General features: G+C 51.9%; 8 protein-coding genes across 8 annotated transcripts; 4 read left to right on the forward strand and 4 right to left on the reverse strand.

Annotated features, from left to right (window-relative positions):
• Positions 1-330: 330 nt before the first annotated feature.
• On the forward strand, positions 331-2586 carry PG985_008842 (exocyst complex component Sec6; the record flags this gene model as incomplete). The annotated part of the gene is made up of 1 exon (XM_066828610.1): positions 331-2586. The coding sequence occupies one exon, from the start codon at positions 331-333 to the stop codon at positions 2584-2586; it is 2256 nt and encodes a 751-aa protein (XP_066683522.1).
• A 107-nt stretch (positions 2587-2693) lies between these two features.
• On the reverse strand, positions 2694-4229 carry PG985_008843 (endo-exoxylanase; the record flags this gene model as incomplete). The annotated part of the gene is made up of 1 exon (XM_066828611.1): positions 2694-4229. The coding sequence occupies one exon, from the start codon at positions 4227-4229 to the stop codon at positions 2694-2696; it is 1536 nt and encodes a 511-aa protein (XP_066683523.1).
• A 541-nt stretch (positions 4230-4770) lies between these two features.
• Positions 4771-7216, reverse strand: PG985_008844 (uncharacterized protein; the record flags this gene model as incomplete). Its single annotated transcript, XM_066828612.1, has 7 exons — positions 4771-5151; positions 5205-5276; positions 5345-5722; positions 5899-6345; positions 6438-6570; positions 6623-6723; positions 6812-7216. 7 exons carry the CDS (start codon positions 7214-7216, stop codon positions 4771-4773), a joined length of 1917 nt encoding a protein of 638 aa, XP_066683524.1.
• Positions 7217-9540: 2324 nt separating this feature from the next.
• PG985_008845 (uncharacterized protein) lies at positions 9541-10066 on the forward strand (the record flags this gene model as incomplete). The annotated part of the gene is made up of 3 exons (XM_066828613.1): positions 9541-9796; positions 9857-9918; positions 9992-10066. The coding sequence occupies 3 exons, from the start codon at positions 9541-9543 to the stop codon at positions 10064-10066; spliced, it is 393 nt and encodes a 130-aa protein (XP_066683525.1).
• A 234-nt stretch (positions 10067-10300) lies between these two features.
• Positions 10301-10923, reverse strand: PG985_008846 (uncharacterized protein; the record flags this gene model as incomplete). The annotated part of the gene is made up of 2 exons (XM_066828614.1): positions 10301-10792; positions 10855-10923. The coding sequence occupies 2 exons, from the start codon at positions 10921-10923 to the stop codon at positions 10301-10303; spliced, it is 561 nt and encodes a 186-aa protein (XP_066683526.1).
• A 692-nt stretch (positions 10924-11615) lies between these two features.
• Positions 11616-12447, forward strand: PG985_008847 (uncharacterized protein; the record flags this gene model as incomplete). Its single annotated transcript, XM_066828615.1, has 2 exons — positions 11616-12007; positions 12072-12447. Coding segments are annotated over 2 exons (768 nt in total), but the record flags the coding sequence as incomplete, so codon positions are not given.
• Positions 12448-13853: 1406 nt separating this feature from the next.
• Positions 13854-14490, reverse strand: PG985_008848 (antigenic thaumatin domain-containing protein; the record flags this gene model as incomplete). The annotated part of the gene is made up of 2 exons (XM_066828616.1): positions 13854-14041; positions 14217-14490. The coding sequence occupies 2 exons, from the start codon at positions 14488-14490 to the stop codon at positions 13854-13856; spliced, it is 462 nt and encodes a 153-aa protein (XP_066683528.1).
• A 2322-nt stretch (positions 14491-16812) lies between these two features.
• On the forward strand, positions 16813-18140 carry PG985_008849 (FAD-linked oxidoreductase chyH; the record flags this gene model as incomplete). The annotated part of the gene is made up of 3 exons (XM_066828617.1): positions 16813-17005; positions 17057-17397; positions 17571-18140. 3 exons carry the CDS (start codon positions 16813-16815, stop codon positions 18138-18140), a joined length of 1104 nt encoding a protein of 367 aa, XP_066683529.1.
• Positions 18141-18793: the final 653 nt, after the last annotated feature.

Below are 18793 nucleotides of genomic sequence, written 5' to 3' on the forward strand. Positions count from 1 at the left end.
TGGGTGAGAGGGGTTAGGCTGTTTGTAGTGAACGTTTTAGGGGTCACCCCACTGTACAGATTCCCCGTAGGTTTCCAGTAGCGTTAGGTCCGGGCGTGTCCAGCCAAGCCAACTCATGGGACGAACCCACTGCCCACTCTCCCGCCTTTGCGACCTCAAACACGCATCATTTATTTCAAGCCCAATCCAGCATCGACATCCGGCATCGCCCCTTAAAATCGCCATTTCCAGCCTCTACCACAGCGCTGCCCGAGACACTTGGGCATGGTATAGATAACCCAACACCCTATTGCCTCGCTGGCAACGGTTGGTTTACTGCCATTCGACACGATGGACGCTCCCCCCGTCAAGCTCGCGGACCTCCTCCGACACCCAGACGACCTCGACAAGCTGCCGGCGCTGAAGCTGGAGTTCACGCGAAAGAAGAATGTCATCGACTCGCAGCTCCGGGGCAGTCTGCGTGACCAGCTCGAAACCATCCAGACCGGCATGAATGGCTTGACCGAGGGCCAAAAGACGGTGCAGGCGATTAAGGAGGAGATGACCAAGATCGACAGGCTGTGCTCCGAGTCCCAGATCATGATCAAGGACTTTAACAACATCAACCTCGTCTCCCAGGCCCATCGCAACTTCCAAGCCGTCGAGGCCATGCGCAAGAACCTCGAGATGTTCAACGAGCGGCTCAACGGAGTTGAGAACATGCTGCGCGAGGACGAAGAGGACCGGGACACCATGCCCAACCTGCTGGCCATCCACTACGAGCTGACCCAGCTACGCAACATTCGCGACGACGCCATGGAGCAAATACAACGTGCCGACGACCCGGGCCTACAGTCTACCTTGGAGGACTACTTCTCGAGGCTAGACGACGCCATCGATTGGTTCGACGAGCACATCGGCCTCGTCTCGGTCAGTCTGATCGACCTGCTTATTGCCGACAACAACAGTCTAGTGGTACGGCTGGCCCTGATTGTGGAGGCCGAGGAGAAGAGCGACCAGAGAGTAGAGGCATTGCAGGAGGCTCTGAAGGACCACAAAGAGATGGCCACCAGGTTCCAAAGCATCACGGACGGCGCCAAGACGGTCCGAGGCTACAAGGGCAAATTCATCAAAGCCATCAATATGAGCTGCCAGCAGCAGTTTGACGAGATTAGGGAAGATTTCCTGGGCGACCCCGAGGGGTTGGCCAAACTCATGAAATGGTATTTCAACGACCTCAATGCTGTTAAGCAAGGCATGGTGTCCCTGATGCCAAAGAAGTGGAGGATTCTTCAGACGTACGGAAATATATATCACCAACTCATGCACGATTTCCTCGTGGGCATCATCGATGACCCCGAGGCTAGTTCTGCGAACACTCTGGCCATCATCAATTGGCCGGAGCAGTATTACAAGAAGATGAAGAAGCTGGGGTTCGCCGAGACGGACCTGACGCCCCACGTCATTGACAACCGTGAACAGGAGCTTGTGCGAGGCTTCCGAGACCTCATTATCAAATTCCTCGATGAATGGATTGATAGAATCTTTGCCCAGGAGACGAAGGATTTCGCGAATCGCAACACGGAGGGCTCGAATTTGGATAGCGACGAATACGGATATTTCCGCACTAGGAACCTGGTCGACATGTGGCGCATGCTGCGAGAACAAGTCGACGCGGCAGGGAATTCGCAGCGAGCTGATGTAGCGGAGGGAGTGATAGACGCCATGTTTATCCGTCTGCGCGGCCGCCAGCAGTCCTTCCAGAAAATGCTCGAGGAGGAATCTCTCAAATACGAACAGGGCAAGGTCCCGGAGCTGGAGGGTCTGACACCGCTGCAAGACTGGTTGGTTGCTACTGCCAACGACCAGATTGCGTGTATCGACGACCAAGAGGAGGATGGCCGCTTTGCCTACCTCACCAGCTTCAAGCAGAAGTTTGAGCCCGTCGTGACGCAACAGTACATGGAGCGCGCAGACGGCGAGATCGAGATGCTCCGAGATGGCTACGTCGACTTTAGTACGTGGTGCATCACCAAGTTCGTCACGCTGGTCATGGCCGTGGACTTCAAGGACGCGCTGCCCGTCTTCTTCACGCCGGGCTGGTACACGAGCGCGACGATGAAGCAGATTGTCAACACGTTTGAGGACTACCTGGCCGACTACAAGCCGGTGCTGCACTATTCGCTGTTCGACATCTTCACCGAGGTCTTTGCCGAGGAGCTGCTGGTGCGCTACCTGACGAGCGTGCGCAACAAGGGCGCCAAGTTTCGACGCACCGACCCGTTCCAGGACAAGATCTTCAACGACATCTCGACGGCGTTTGAGTTCTTCGGCAGCCTGGCCAACCCGGACGTCGGCAGCTCGGTGAAGCAGACGTGGCGCGTGCTCGAGCTGTTCACGGACCTCATCATGACGGACAAGGAGGCCGTCGCCGACGTGTTCGAAAGGTTCAAGACGGCCTACTGGGACCTCCAGCTCAGCTGGGTCGAGGCCGTGCTCCGCTCCCGCGACGACTTTGAGCGGAGTATGCTCAACTCGGTCAAGGCGCGCGCGGCGCAGATGGACGTCGTGAGGGGGGCGGAGTCTATAATGAGTAGGGTGAAGTAGAAGAGCGAATATACCATGCATGACCATTATTAGAATTATCTTATATTTATGTGGATTTCTTTTTGACATATCCTCTCTGCTTACATATGTACTAGACTAGTTGCGGCTCATAGTCGCAAAGTGACCATGGATCTCTTGGGCACAAGTACCGCGTACTCGGAAGACGGCGATCTGCTGTTTCCCAGGGTCTGCGTTATGGACGAAACTCTGGTTAGGTTGTTGTCGTTGTTCGTCAGCCAGATCTCTGGGCTGCTGCTGCTGCTATTACCATCACCCCCCTCGACGACAACCCGCACGTTGAGGTCGACATGTCCATTGTTAACCATCTGTACGCTGATGGTTCGGCCGTCGCCACTCTCAGCGCCTATATCATCCAGGAGGAAGGCGCTGGTCCCCAAGAATCCCCGGTCCGTCTCCGTATCGACCCGGACCGCGCCCGGCCTCACGAAGCGGGAGAACTGCGCGAAGGCCCAGAAGCGACCCGACACACTGTACGTCGCGCCACTACCGTTACTCTGCTGTATAGGCAGCTGGATGAGTGCGGAGTTGGTAGGCGTGGGCTCAGCGCCGATCCAGTACAGCCAGGCCGAGACGTTGCCGAAAACCAAGGACTCCTGGATCTTGTTGGCCCAGCCGATGCCCTCGCCCGCCTTGCCGAGGTTGTCCCACGCGGAATTCCAGCGGCCGTCTAGGTCGGCCCACTCGGTCTGCCAGACTTTACGAGTGGTCTGGAGCGGGCGGTTGGGGTCGGCCGAGTAGGCGTGCGCCGAGTAGACGTCGAAGAAGGCAGCGTCGCCGTCCCCATCCGCCTCGTTGAGCTGTGCCTGGAGCTCGGCGAGGATCGCGGCCCCTTGCGTCCAGCCGGTCGCCTCGCAGCAGACGAGTCGCACGTGGCTGAAGCCCTCGTCCCGCATCGTCCGGTGCAGGATGCGAGCGAAGTCCCGGGCCTGAAACCCGTCGGAGAGCATTGAGGCGTACGTCTGGTTCAGGTCCGGCTCGTTGAGCCAGCCGAGGTGCGTGATCTCGATGCCCTCGCGCTCGCGATAGAAGCGTAGGAACTGGACAAGGTACCGCGCGTACGCTTCCCTCCAGTCGCCGCTACCGCAGCACGATGAGGTCGTTAGCCCGCAAAGATGCCCCCCGTTGGAGTCGTCCCCGTTGGTCTTCATGTACCCGGGCGCCGACCAAGCGTCGGCATAGATGTACTTGAGCCCGCTCTCGCCGCCGCCATACGAAAGCGCCTCCTTGGTCAGCCAGACCTGGTCCGCGTCGTACCCGTCCCAGACGTAGTCTGGCTCCGCGTCGGGGGACCCCGGCGACGTCGGCGCGATGGACTTCATGAAGTCGCGGTCGTACGAGGCGGAGGAACCGATGCCGTTGCGCAGGATCGTGGCGCCTGCGCCGGCCGCGCGGTCAAACAGCAGGTCCAGCACCGCCCGCTGCTGCGCCGGCGGCAGGCCGAGCTTGCCGTGCAGCCATGCGGCGCGCTGGAAGGCTTGGGAGAAGCCGAAGCCGTCTATGGTTTGGTATCGCTGGTTCAGGTTCACTGTGACTTGGGCTGGGAGGCTGGCGGGGACATCGAGGGCAGTGATGGGGTATAAGTGACTGGCGAAGAGGGCCGAAATTATGGTGATGGAGAACATGGTTTCCCGAGCGCTCAATAGGCTCATGGAGTTTCGTCCTAAACGGGTGATTGGCTTCTCAACTGCTTCGCTATTACAGTTGCTGCCATTTTCCGAGACATTGCAACCGAAGTGAAGAGGATATGAGTAGGAGTATGGAAGTACTTGGACGACGTTATATTAGCCTGAATCAGCTGTTGGGGTATAATATACGCTATTTCACATAGGTCAATCCCTGCATCACAGCATCAGTTTCCCCGCCTTGTCAACGACCACTACATCTTCATGTGGGTTTTAGAGAAGGTCATTATTAACTTATTCAATCTTGTAGTAAATAACGATCTACTGCGATGCCTTTTCATCATTAGAAGTCAACTTCTAACGCCGTATAAGATAGAGAGAAATGAATATAGTGTCTTGGGCAACCTTCAAAAGTAGAGATCGCCGTACTGACCCCTATAGCAGCAGAAGCGCTTTGCAACCAAGACTGCACCGTAGCCTTTTTAGCTGACTTAAGCCAAGATGGATTCCGGAAGAGTAAAGCTCAGCGGGTAAGCCCGTTTCAGTGCTGTTGTTTGCTCAGCTCCGAAGTCAGCTCAGTTGTAGTGCTATAGCTGGCATTCGATGTCAGACTGTCGCAGCCTCGTGAGCGCGGTATTGAATCAGCCGTACTCATTTGGTCAATAGCTGTCGGTGATGGGCTGGATGTAGGATGACTAGTTGGAAGGATGGGCTGACCGCCACGGGTTATCTGGGCATTAATATGCTTGGCAGCCAGCTTGCCTTTCATCCATCCTATAACTCGCAAGCACCATCGCCATCTCTTCAGAGTGCCTAACGCTAGAATGGCGACTGCGAGCGTAACGAGAACGACGAAGAATACGATAAGAGGAGCCGCCGATGTGCTGCATAAAGAGGCTGCGACGAGAACCGGGAGGAACACCTGCGAGTGCGGTTAGTACTCGCAATCTAAAACCGGGTGTAAGTGAGAAATACGAAGTTGACCCAAGTTAATATTCGAACATCTTCTGACATCGTTTGCTGTGCCTGTGCAAGGAAGGAATGGAACTAGACACGAAGTTAGTCATGGTCAGATCAAGAGCTTACGCTTTGCTGAAAAGGAGACGGCTTCTTACGTCACGATTGTGTTGCTCATGCTCGTGGACGCAGCCTTTTTCGAAAACGACTAACTGATGACACAGTTCGTCGTGCAAGCGATCTAGGTCAGCGATCATGTCATGGATGCCGACTAATGTCTGGACAGCGTCGGGCCCGATGTTGGTAAGGGAGCCTGTCTGGTACAGGTACCTGGCATCTTTCGAGACAAAAAGTTGCCACGAGGCCACTGTCTTATACAGAAGTCTTATTAATCTCATAAGAAGATCAATCGTGTCGGTGTTCCATTGATCAATTCGTCTAAGTTTGGACCCTCGCTCTTCTGCAACTTTTGATGCCGAATTGGGGCTGGTATTCGGGTGCTGGAACAACTTGTATACGGCCTTGCATTGCTCTTTCTGAGTGAAGTACGAGGTGGTCAGCGTGACCGGTAGCAGCCAAGATACGGAAAATTGTTCGTAAACATCAGAAACTTCATAGGTTAACCCGTTCAATAGAAAAGCCCAATAGTAAGATTCATTGTCATGCAGAGTCTCAGTTTTGGTTATACCTTGCAATTTTTAGGACAACTTACCCCAATCTGCATCAATTCAAGTACCTCAGTGACTACCTTCCTCCACTCATCGCTGACTCGGACCATTCTGGCGTGAAGGATACGGAGGAAATAATGCCTTGGACATGCGACCGGTTTGTCTAAGTCCTCTTTGGCGAGCGTGAGAGGGTCGCCTGCAAATCCAGATGCCGAATCTTCACAATACTGCGAAGCAGACTCTCTGCACTCCGGTTCATCGAAGTTGGTGTCGAACAAGCCGTATGCTGTCCATCTGGCAGAGTCATATCCGTGAATGAAGCAGGAGAAAGTGGCCTCGCATAGGACGGGGGTTTCGGTACGGCTCGCACTTCGACCATTTAGAACCGAGTCGAAGGTCAGGAACGCTAAGTAAGTGCATCTGGAACGCTCTTTTGATGGCCCTTTTGCATCAACGACGGATGGCACTGCGCGAAAGACAAGGAAAGGCATCTGAAATAGCATGTTGAAAACAGCGACACCTTTTGGCTAACATAGCAAACGCCGTTAGCATAGCTCCCCTCCTTCCAAAACACAAAACTCACAGGAACACTGATGGAAAACCGAGGTTCTTCTGACAAGCGGTCCGTCATAAATTCGATAAGAGGCAAAGCCTGCGGAACAGAAACCGTCGCGGCAAGCACAGCCATGCTGTACCGATCCGGGTCTGTGAGATAGCTACATCGGGAATCAGCGAATATAACACAGCAGTGCCCAATATGATACCTACATGATGCGCTGGTCTGCCCGAATCCTACGTGGGACTGGCAGAGCATCTGATTTATCACATTCGTCCTCGATAGCTAATGGGGATGTGACAGCACCAAATCTCTTAAACCATATTAGTTAGTAGTTAGCATACATCTTAAGCCGTGACCGCTAAAAGAATCATAAGATTAGAATCATCGAATCAACTCACCGGCACACTGAGTACCTTATACAATCCGCCAGCTGTAAGTGGGCCATCACTTCTGCGTCCAGAGCCATCTCTATCAAAAACTAAAGCGACATGTTCTTCCCTATCGAGGGTAGCTGATGTAAGCTTGTTTAATTTGAGACCTTCACATAGTTTTTGTAGCGGCTTCATTCCGTATGCCCATCGGTCGGAGTCTTCGTAGGCCCTAGATAAGACACTCATGACATCTTCGCCCTCGTTCGAGCTTCTTTCGGCGTCATCCTGCAAGTACGAGCGGTTCTCCTCGCTCAGACGCAATTCTCGCCGACACAGAAACTCATCTTTCCATCTGTATAGCATTGGTCTGAGCGAATCAATCATTCCGCCTCCAGGGTCCATCAAAGCCTTGTTGGTTGAGTCTGCTCTCATCGTACTGCATGACGTTAAATCAGAGATTAATGAACTGCGACGGAACAAGATTGACCCACGGTATGATGTCTTTAATGACCAGTAACACCAAGGCAGCCGATGACCCCTTGTTCAGCAGTCCGTGGATTGTACAGATCGAGGTCCAGATTAAATATATATTCGCTGAAACTGAGAGCCGAACTGTATGTGCGTGACGTCTACCAATATTCATCCACTGAAAGAGTACGAAGAGATCAACTTTTATTATAACCACCTGAACGCCAATTCCGCCCGACAAGTATGTTGATGTGTGTTGAGATTCCAGTATTCCGCCCTGCGTATATCGAGTAACAACAGTATTCTTGCCCATGGCGGTGTATTGGCTCGTAATGGGTCTGGTTCGGGTTTATCTGGTTGAGATTTTCTGCACCACACAATTCGCGCAACGAGGGACACCACAATAGGTGCAATCTTGAGTTGAAATGCCAATTCGATTCTGGCCGCAGGAGCACTTTCGTAGTGTTAGCGAAATGAATGGACATGATAGTGTAAATATACTGACACAGCTCCAAACCCATACAAATTTTCGTCTTGGGGGCACACTTTTGATTGGGATGCCGTCGAGGAAGGGCGGAGGTAAGCTGTAAATAGAGATTGGCAACTCTAGGATAAGCCGGAAAGTCGCGTCGGTGAGTGCAGTCTTCCCGAAAGAGGCGTCCTGGACGCCTTTGGTTTCCAGCACTGGCGAGTCCTCCATCGCCCCATGGTCCAATGGCGAGAGACATGAGTAAAAACGATCAGGCTGCAATTGAATCAACACAGGTAGTCCAATGGCTCCAAGTGAGGCTTCCTGACCGGCACTACATGCGATTGCATCCACGTCACGCTTTGTGCGCCTGAGCTTGGTATCACAAGCACATCTGCAGGTATCCATCTCCAAGATTGAAAGACCACTGAACTCATGCGATTCCTTGCGCCACTTCGCGTCACCTCCTTGCGATTGTATTCCGCGTCTTCGCCATCGTCAGTGCACCCAATTCTGCAACATTTCACAAAATTTTGTGTTGTGACCTTGGCCCAGGGGGGTGGCCATACACTATGAGCCACAGGTGGCTTGTGGGCAGCCACTGACTCCCTCACATCTTAGCTCAGTACCAATGCTATTGTGAGATCACAATAGTCGACTTGGCTCATCATCGTCACCGGTACCGAGTATGAGGATAAGATCTGCTGCGGTCCAACAGTTTCCATCAACAGTGGACTGTCAACGCCTGCAAAGCTATCATTGCAGCGTATCGAAGCGAATAGCTTAGACCACATGATCCGAGGTCGCTGCAAGGAAGATTGGTAGCACAGGTGACAAAGTGTAACTAAGGGATTGTTGTCTAGACCCAGCCCTGAATCTTGGTTAAGCCATGCTCAGCAAAGTGATATGTGATATCATACTAGGGGCCATGATGATTTGACGAAGAGCCGACACAAGAAGAAGCGGGCAAGTAAGAGACTGACACGACTACTATCGAAGATAGTGAAGTAATCGTTTGACCGAAAGAAACAGGGCGGGGAGAGGGAACAGTTGGGCAGCGATGTGTGTCGGTATGTCTCAGTGAGAATGCGGGCAAGAAAGCCAAGGCAGAGTTGAGACTTCCGAGTTGAAAACACACATGTGAGGTACCAAACTAGGCAACCGGCTACCTAGTAGGATTCAAGTTCATTGCCCAGTCCACCTCACAGCTCTGTCGTGAGGTACGCAGTGTAGCATACTTCAGTAAACAGGTCAGGCGGCAGAAACAACATGAACTTGATGTTTGGGGGAAGGGGGAGGGGCAGGCTGGAATAACAACACTGGACGCTTGTCAACTGTCACAAGTCGCGCAAAGGTGCCTACCAATAGGGAAGTCAGCGCATCCGCAACCAAACTTTGCCCAATAGACAAGTCCGAACTGATCAGATGCGAGGATTCGACCAAGGCCGCCCAAACGATACTTCGGGTCGCTTTATTATGCGATCTGATCTCTTTTTTTGCCGTAAAGGAGGAAAATACTTATTTTTGAATTAGAGGAGGTAGATGATTCAATGGTGAGTGAGTGACAGACAGACATTGGTTTAAAGCAACCACCATAGCTTATTCACGGTTCGGCTTAATAGGTGGATCAATCCGGAGAGGCGGGGCAGCCTGGGTAGCCACGGCCCTGCAGGTGGAGGGTTTAATTGAGGCAGCAGTGGCTGTGCCCTGTTCAGCCACATAAGTTTTGGGTGCAGCTCAAGTGCGAAACGAGCCATCAATAGGGACAGCATATTTGGTCGTCGACTGGTGCAATTGACCCTCGCCAGCACGCTCAACGATGTTCACAACCCTCGCGCGAAGGGCAGTAGAGAGCCCGATACCCCTCAGGATACGCAATGCCGCGGCCAGAGCATCGGCCCCCGGCATCTACGGCCGCTATACGCCGAAGAAGGTCTGGCCGCCCGACTTCTCTAAGCTCTCCGAGAAGGAACAGTTCCGGTTCGAGCGAAAGTACAAGCGACGGGTCAAGCTCGCGACAATGCGGCCGAGATGGGACAAATACGTGAAGCTGGCGCAGCTGTTCAGTGTTTCGGGTAGGTTGAAACCGACGAACCCTCAGCAACAGGCAAAGAACTAACACAGGGGCCTCGCAGGTGTGGCGATCTACAGCATTCTGTTCATGGAGTGGAATACCGAACAACAGCCCTTCCAAGGAGTAAGTCTTCCTCCCTTGTACCCCCATGCGCTTCCTTCCACCTTTGATGGGACTAACTTGTGTGTTTGTGAAGATTCGAGGCCGATTCTGGGGCGCTGTCGACGCCTTCTCTCCCAACAAAAGAAACGAACGACGAGCTGTCGAATAACGGACCGAGCGCTATATTATGTATAAGATGTCTGCATTGCATTTTCTGGGCGTTTTCAGGCTTTGGGAGGACACCATATCCACTGGTATTCTATGCGATTGTACCAAAACTTCAAAGAGCCATACCAGTAGTCTCAGGCTGCTTCCTGGCTGTATGCGCCAATTCTCAACACACCACTTCTGATGTGATAACTCCCGAACTCCCATCCATACTCAGTGTTTGTAGGTACAGTCTTCATCGCCCCGGCCAGACAAATGTGCCTCCCAGTCCAGCACCAAGCCCTGAAGGCCTGGCTTCGTTGACAGGCCTCTTCGCAACCGTACCCTGGGCCTTAACGCCGGACACGATGCGGTCCATATTTGTCTCGATCACCACGCCTCCGACAATCATTTCGCTAAGCGCCGAGTGCAGGGTTTCGAAGTTGAAGATCAGGTCCAGTTCGCACACATTCTCAAACAGCTTGTCAAGCGACTCGACGTAGACCTGAATCAAGTCGAGCAGCGCCAACGGTGACTCGGTAGACGTAGATATTATGATGAAGTACAGAGTAGCATAGTGGCGGTAGGTGACGAGCGAGGGGACGTCGTTGTGCGGCTCGGAAGCGGAGTGGGAGGTGCCGGAAGCAGCGAGGATGGGGGGCAGCGGTAGGAAGTTGCATGCGCCGTCGGGTCTGTTGGACACGAGGGTGAAGATCTCCGAGATTAGGCGTTGCTGTATGCTAGTCTCCTGCGGTGGGCGTCAGTAGAGCGCAATACGGCGTATTAGTAGGAACGCATGCAGTCACGCACCAGCTGGGTGTAGAATTTGGTGAGCCGGGGTTGGCCCTGGCCATTGAAGACCAGCACAGCGTTAATCATATCCGGAGGCGCGTAGATGTCGGACCAATTCCACGGCCTAGGAGAAGGAGAGGGTAAAGAGGTCGGATTATGCGCAGAGCCGATGTTTGGGTGACGGGAGAAGCACGAACCACACCAAAAGATAGAGCTTGTTTCGGGAAGGTCCACCAATCAGTAGATGCAGCCAAGCATGCAATATATTGATGCAACACGGGTGACGGGAATTCTATCGCCAAACGACGTACGAGAGTCCTTGCAGCAGATACCAAATACTTGTCAGTACTCTTTCGGGAGTAGTTCCGAACTCCTCCTTTCCCACAGTCCCCTGAGGTTGGGTATGCACGTAAGCTGGAGGGGTTGAGTGGCTTCGAGTAGCGGGGTACTACGGGCGACCAGCGGCTCCGCCGAAGGCAGTGTATGTAACGCCTGCTAGTAAAATCCAGTGCAGCAAATTGATCGAGTGGGCCGGATGAATCATATCTCATCTGAGGTAAGCTCAGCCAGTAGCCAGGATTTCGCTGAGCGCTGAAGTCGGATGTGGGACCCCGATCGGCGCACGGACGCATGCGTTGTGTTCCCTTTAAGTGGGATCTGACCACCCCCAATCTGAATGGGAATCTCCCTTTCTTCTTCATCCACCTCTCCCGAGACAACCTGCCCGGGAGAAATAAGCCCGCCGTCCTACAGTTGACGGCGCCAGTACAATCACTCAGGAATTCAACCCGTTTTACCTCCCGGCCTTGAGTGAAGGCCGCAACACCATACCAAAATGCAGCAATCAACCGTCACCGTCCAGTTCGCACCGTCGCAATCCACCATCGGCTTCTTCCAGCCCCAGCAGTGGATTATGGCCTGCGAACCAACATAATCTCCAGCCCTGGGAGATCTCTGTCTTTGAGCCGACAGACTTCTCCCTGTATGGGGTTGGGGACCAAGTTGGGAACACTGGCTCTACATCTGCTGATTGGCTAACGGGCATTGATCACTTCGGGCTTGATGTCCCAGATGTGCAATGGTCCGGAAGCCTTCAGCCCCTTCAAGAAAACGCATTTGACTTTACACAAGTGTTTCAGAATGACATCTATGGTAAACATGAGCCTACAAGGTACTCTCATCTTGGTGATGTTGCCACTAACCTTGAAAATAGACCAACTACTTCTTGCAAACAGCACGCAGCCACCTGCGACCACTAGCTCTTCAGCATTCCCCGTGTCTTCTGCTCCTCCATCATTTTCCCCTGCTCTTGCCGCCTCACACTCCCCTACCCCTGAGTCCCAGTCCCCGGACTCTTCTGGGACACAAACAAACTCGCGCAAACGCGCCTCTCCGCCAGTGGATTCTAGTACTGCTCTGAAGCGGCAGCGCAACAACGTTGCCGCTAAGAAGTATCGTCAGAAGAAGATTGATCGTATTACTGAGCTGGAGATGGAACTCAAGGGTGTTCGGGATGAGCGTGATGATTTGAAGATCCGCCTCGCACGTCAAGAGGCCGAGGCATCTGCACTCAGGTCGATGCTTCGCATGAAGGCTGGGTCGGAGAAATGAATTCATTAGCCGATGGTCAACGAAGAGGGGCTGCTCATGCCAAGCTATGCTGACTGGTCTTCATCAGACGATGTCGGCTCTTGGTTTTGTCACTCATTTGGCCGTCGCAAGTGACGGTTCAAGTCGGACCAGGGAACGTGATTCTGTTCATTCATGGAAGAACGATGTAGGAAAAGGATGAGGGCTCGCCAGGGTTTAGGTTCACTTACGAGAATAGTCGTCGAAACACTTCTACCAACCACACTTCGCGTCTGATCGTGCCTGAGTGAAATGATTTGAACATTATGAAGTAAACCTGCCTGTGCCTAAGGGCTCTTATATCTCCATTGGTTGATATGATGGCATTGGATATCAGAATGAATCATCTTGTTTTGATCGATATCAAGGGGAGGTGGCATGCCCGGTACGCTGTCGTGTAACCTCCGCGGAGCAGTCGAAACCCCCGGGTGATTCACTATGAATCATTGGAGAAGATGTGGTCGTTGCACGTATCGTCCTGGCATTGCCAGTTCAGGGAACAATTGCATATACGAAGAGAAGAAATGGCCAATCAATTTATGTCCAACCTCGGTAGAAGGGTAGACATTGTTAAATGCGCAAAAGTGCCAATGATTCGGACTACCAACCTGCAAGAGCCAGCCCATTTCCCTCCCACCCCCTTTTCGAGCCCGGTGATGGTGGGCGTGATCTACGGTTCCCAGGTCTAACAAGTATTGTGGCTATCGAGTGTGGCAAACGGACATACCTTAATACCTATCAGTTATATGCTAGTTACTTGAAACAGTCTACATGTATGTGTTTCCGTGGGTAGATGCCTAGGGCTTGTCCCAAAAACATGAGATCCTGTAATAACAACAATCAACGTATACGTCGTATACCTTTGCCACGATAATTTGTATAATTGACATAATACATAAGTATACTCACTGGCATTATCCCGAAGCTTTCACGGCAATGTCTTAGTCGAGCAAACCAATATCAGGTAGGGGAAGGGGCAACAAGCTACGTTTTTTTTTTTTTTTTTTTTTTTTGAATTCAATATTATATTCGCTATTTATTAAGGATGCCGAGTATTCACTGGCGATGTCGAAACTCATGGCGTACTAGATATGTTTTTGGTACAGAGTAGACTCATTTAGTAGTTTCGTATTTGAAATACCATTAGATAGAGTCGAAATTAATCATGGATGTGGAGATGTTGAATCTCTACCCTGGGCCTTACTTGTATATATACCCCTGAGGACCATTGCAGCACCCCTCTCATCACCAGAGCCATCATATTTAACAAATTGCAACCCTTTTATGGGAGAGAAAATCAAAGCCCCGCCAATCCAACCCGTATCAGAGTAGCAACCCAGACCCCCTTTAATTCCAATGGTAGTATCCAATCCAATGGGGGGCCCGGATTAACAAAGAGTCAAAACCATGTCTGTAGGATTTGGGCATGTGGGCATGTAAGGCCACTCGCAACCCGTCTCACCTGGATTGCAGACGATCTGGCAGTTGGTGTTGGGCCAATGGCCCACGCGGCGCTGAGAAAGGAACGGGTCGCCGTCCACGGCGCTCAGGTCGTACCAGGCAGTACCGCCCTTGACTGTACAGGTAGCAAGTTAGAAAGAGGAGCAACGATCAAAATTGATGGGCCCTATGGTTATCAAAGACTACAAAATTGTATACACTTGATACACTCGGAGGAGAAAAGGTGACGGGTGCTTGTCAGTGAGTGAGAGTGGTTGAGTGGCCTGAAGGAGTTACATAAATGGACGTACTGGCGCCTTCCATCTGGAAGGGGTGTGAGAGACCAGCGTTGTTGGCACACTTGAGGGAAACGCCGATATTGTCATTGTGGATGTCCTGAAACGTGGCGCTGCTGCCGCCGCCCAGGGCCCGGGTGACACTCGCTGTGCCGTCGGTTTTGGCGGATGCGCACCAGATGGTGAAACCACAGTGGTTCTCGACACGAGTGGCGCCGGCAAATACAACGCTGTTCTCAGCAGCTAGGAGGGAGGTGATGAGAGCAAGGATTCCGATGGTGAGCTGCATGGTGGGACAGGGAAGAGAGGCTGAGTATATATGAAAGGGGTTGGAAGTATGGCTTGAGAACGAAGGCGAAGATAGGGGATGGTAGATATTGCCTTGCTAATGTTGCCGAGAATGTCGATATGTTGAAGTCTGAGGATGAGGATTAGAAGGTGGGTTTTATATTACCATCTCTTCCCTTTTCTGGTGCCGTATAGAATGATTCCCATTCCACAACAGCATTTTCACACCACGATGAATGCAAGGAGGTACTCGAAGTAAAGAGAATCCACCTTAAGACTGCGACAGGCTCTACAGGTCAAGGATCACGAAGGGCCTCGATACAAAGCAGGTTTGCGAGCTTTTTTTTTTAGCTCGGAGAGATTCAATCACAATACCCGGCCAGGAAGGCCGGACGATTCTACATCATGGGTTCTCAAAGATCCGAGAACACCGAAATAAGAAGATATATGATTAATATACCTCATCATGTATATACTCCTTGCTTCTGAGTGACCATACACAGGCCAACCTCTTTTCCAAATTCACTCAGTACTAAGACCCGCCCATCGCCGCTCGCGGCTAGCTGATGAAATCCTGACTAGTGTAATCAGAACCTGTATCATTAGGGACTGTAAAAGTCTCCTTCAGAAACCTGTCGCGGAGTTTTTATTCCAGCCATCATGATAGAAATATCAAATACATCAATGACTTCACTTTGTAAATTTCTCCAGGATGTGGAATACGGACACAGCATAGCGAGTTATATTGGATATCTAGAGGACCTCTGATATGAACTCCAGGCTGATCATTAATCCTATATGAAGTGGAAGGCTCTACATGCCGCGTATGCAAAAGAGATACACAGGGGACGGTAAATAATGCTGCGCTGATGGTTATCCCCTTTCTTCTGGACTATGCGGGATGTGTGTTACTTGACAATATAATGCATAGGTTGTGTGACTCGGTTGGGATATGACAAACATTCAACTCTGAAGCTGCCGTGATGAGATATTTCGCATTTTGGACTCCCAGTTTTAATGTACCCCTTACAGGAATACCATGAGTGACGATTTGTTGGGTAGCACTACGTACAATGTTTCCTGCATGATCGTAATCTATCCCTATCCCTAGTTTGCTACCGTGAAGGACTGGACCCGTGTGGTTGGTGCCGATCCCCATTCGGCCGTTCCAAAGATGTTGTAGCCTCAAACGCTTAAACTTCCGTTGTTAGTGACGGCTTGTGGTCCCGGGTTCCCCAGGGAGCTCGAGCCCCCCCAGCCCCGGAAGACGACAATGGCTCTTGTTTTACTGCTAGGTCGAATTTTCACCCCAGTGGCATTCTCCTTCCATCTGAAGCTATTACTAGAGCCTGGATTCGCGGTTTAGTAGAATAGATACATGAACAATCTCGCTGCGTATGGCATACCAGTGCAATGATACTAATCAGAATGGATGTGCCCAAAACATTATCTATCAAGGGCCAACCTGGTCCGAACCTAAACTCAACCAGGATTTCGAGCATCATACTTGCTTCGTCTCGTTAATCCATGGGGTCTTTGTGTACCGTTCGCCTTTCTAAGGGGAGCCATTCTGAGGCTTAGTAAGGATAGGAACGCTTCCGAGCCAATTGGGAATGCCCCGATACACTAGCTTTCGCAGCGCAGAAAATCGGGGGCAGATTTACTTCGAAAACATCCCTAGCGAGTATGAATGAGGCGTATGCCTGATACAAGAGATAGTTGACCCCTAGCATTGTTAATGTTTTCGATTAGACGTCTTTTTTGAGAATGAGGGTGTTGCAGCAGAGGAGTGGGGTCTCGGTAGCCCCGGGAAGGTTATGGACGCGGGAAACTAGCCGGCGACCGGTAGGTAGACTTAGCAATGGATCTGGCCAGGATATTACGTCGACGAGCTACAGTTGCTGTTAATGCTGACAAGTGCGGCACAGGAAGAGGGGAGCTGCGGCACAACGTCGCCGATCCAAACCAACCATTTGAACAGTAACAGGACGGAATCAACCTCCCACCTACACGACTAGCACTCGCGTATCTCTAGTTTATTGACCTTGACGAATATCGCTACTTGTTTTCAACATGACCATATCTGTTGATCTTAGCCCGAAGCTCTCCGAAGAGGGTTCTGTTGTACTCCCTGGTGGCGAAGCCTTCAACAGTTTGACGAGCCGATGGAGAGAATGGCACGCGCCTGAGGTTGTCGCTGTCGTGAAAGCGGCAACTGAGGGCGATGTTCAAGAAGCAGTGAGCTTCTCTTCTTCGTAGGTAAACAATTGTCGAGTTGCTAAACTCGATCATTTCCTAGGTTCGGTATGCAAACAGCCACGGGATGCCCTTCGTGGCACGCTCCGGAGGCCACGGCGCGACAGAGGCGCTGGCGGCGGCGAAGAATGCCATCCAGATAGACTTTCGAGCCATCAATCACGTCAAGGTGTCCGCCGGCGGGAAAACAGCAAGGATTGGAGGAGGTGCCACTGTGAAGCAAGTCGTTTCCAACTTGAGTGCCGTGGGAAAACATACTGGTAAGTTCTCCGTTCAGATCAGGCCGGTCTGATTTGGACTGATCGCCAAAGTAACGGGTATATGCGAGAGTGTCGGAATCTCCGCACCCATCCTTGGCGGGGGCCACGGCTGGTTGCAGGGCCAGTACGGACTGCTTGCCGACCAGATCATCTCTGCGCGCTTGGTTCTCCCCAATGGAGACGCCGTAACCGTATCCCAAGAGTCCAATCCAGATCTATTTTGGGCCATCCGGGGTGCTGGGCATAACTTTGGTCTTGTCGTTGAATGGGAGTATCGTATCTACGACGTCAAGAATCCGAAGTGGTCTTACGAGATATTCATCTTCTCTGGCGATAAGCTCGAGGCACTCTACGAGCTCACTAACCGAATGATGACAAACCAGCCACCGGAGGTAATTCACTGGGGGTATATCATAAAAGTCGCCGAAATCGACCCGGAACATGTACGTGAATGTGCACTTAATGATACTAAAGCTTGAGGGCAGCACTGATAAGTTCGTAGCCGATTATCTGGTATGCCATCATCTATGATGGACCAGTCGACACAGCTCGCGAATACGCAAAGCCAGTCCATGACGTCGGGCCTCTATCCGTCAACGCCGGCGAGGCTACGCAACCCGAGCTAGCCGCCTTGACTTACATGAGCGAGGGCTCGGGCGGCTGTGCGTATGGGTTCACGTCGCTGCGCTACCCCATCGGCCTCAAGACGTACAACACATCCGCCCTGCGGAAGGTGTACGACGACATCGACGAGACGTTCCGGCAGGTGCCGGCACTGGCCGGGTCGTTTTTCCTGCTCGAAGGCTACTCGACGCAGGGCGTTCAGGCCGTGGACGAGGCGAGCACGGCGTTCCCGCACCGCAGTGATGAGATCCTCGTCACGTCCTACGTTCAGTACAAACCCGATCCGGCGGTCGACGGCGTGGCGCAGGAATACGGTGGCAGGCTGCGGAAGCACCTGCTTGAAGGCAGCGAGGACCCAGAGCACCTGCGGGCGTACGTGAACTATGCCCATGGTACAGAGAGCTTGCAGGAGATCTACGGATGGGAGGAGTGGCGGCTAGAGAAGCTGAGGAGCTTGAAGGCCAAATGGGATCCAGAGAACAGGATGCGTTACTATGCTCCTATCGTGTAAGGCAAGTGTCACTCTCGGACCACGAATGGAACCTGCTAAGTTGCGGCCATCTTCGGATTCTTGTTATTTACTCTGTAACCTTTGCAGTCCGTGGAGAAGAAAGGGTGAAAGGGGATACGTGTCATGACTTAACATTAGCATTTGTGACTGCATCTAGATACACCCAATGTTTATGCCACTTTTCTTAGGAGCAGCACAGCCCGGATATTCAACACGGTTTCCCAGCACTATTTCGTTCAACTTAGGTGGATACAGCAGGTGCGTTCTGGGTAGAGTGCCTTCCTTTTGTATGAACTCTTGGTTGGATGTCACCTGCATCGCCCAGATGGGTTCCGCTATTGTGTGTTTCTGCCCTCGAAGTTCGCCAATCCAACTGCATTCAACATATCTCGTTCTATGTATCTCTACCCTTACTTATGAGCGTCACATCAATCTTACAAGGAAGCTTGTTATTCTGATCACTTATTCAAAACCCGGCGGAGACGAAGGATAGGAGAAATGATGGCGAAGGTTTCCCAGAGTCACCATTGGGAACTCTGGTCGGTTTTTTCGGCAGCTACATCACGGCTTCGCAGGCAAGCAGTTATCCTTCTTCTTGGCCTGGTCTTGATATGGATCTCATCCCTGATCTACCTGACGTCCCTAACGTCTCC

Source organism: Apiospora marii (genome assembly GCF_038362585.1).
Source record: "Apiospora marii strain CBS 49790 chromosome Unknown utg000005l_segment0_segment0, whole genome shotgun sequence".
Lineage (NCBI taxonomy): Eukaryota > Fungi > Ascomycota > Sordariomycetes > Amphisphaeriales > Apiosporaceae > Apiospora > Apiospora marii.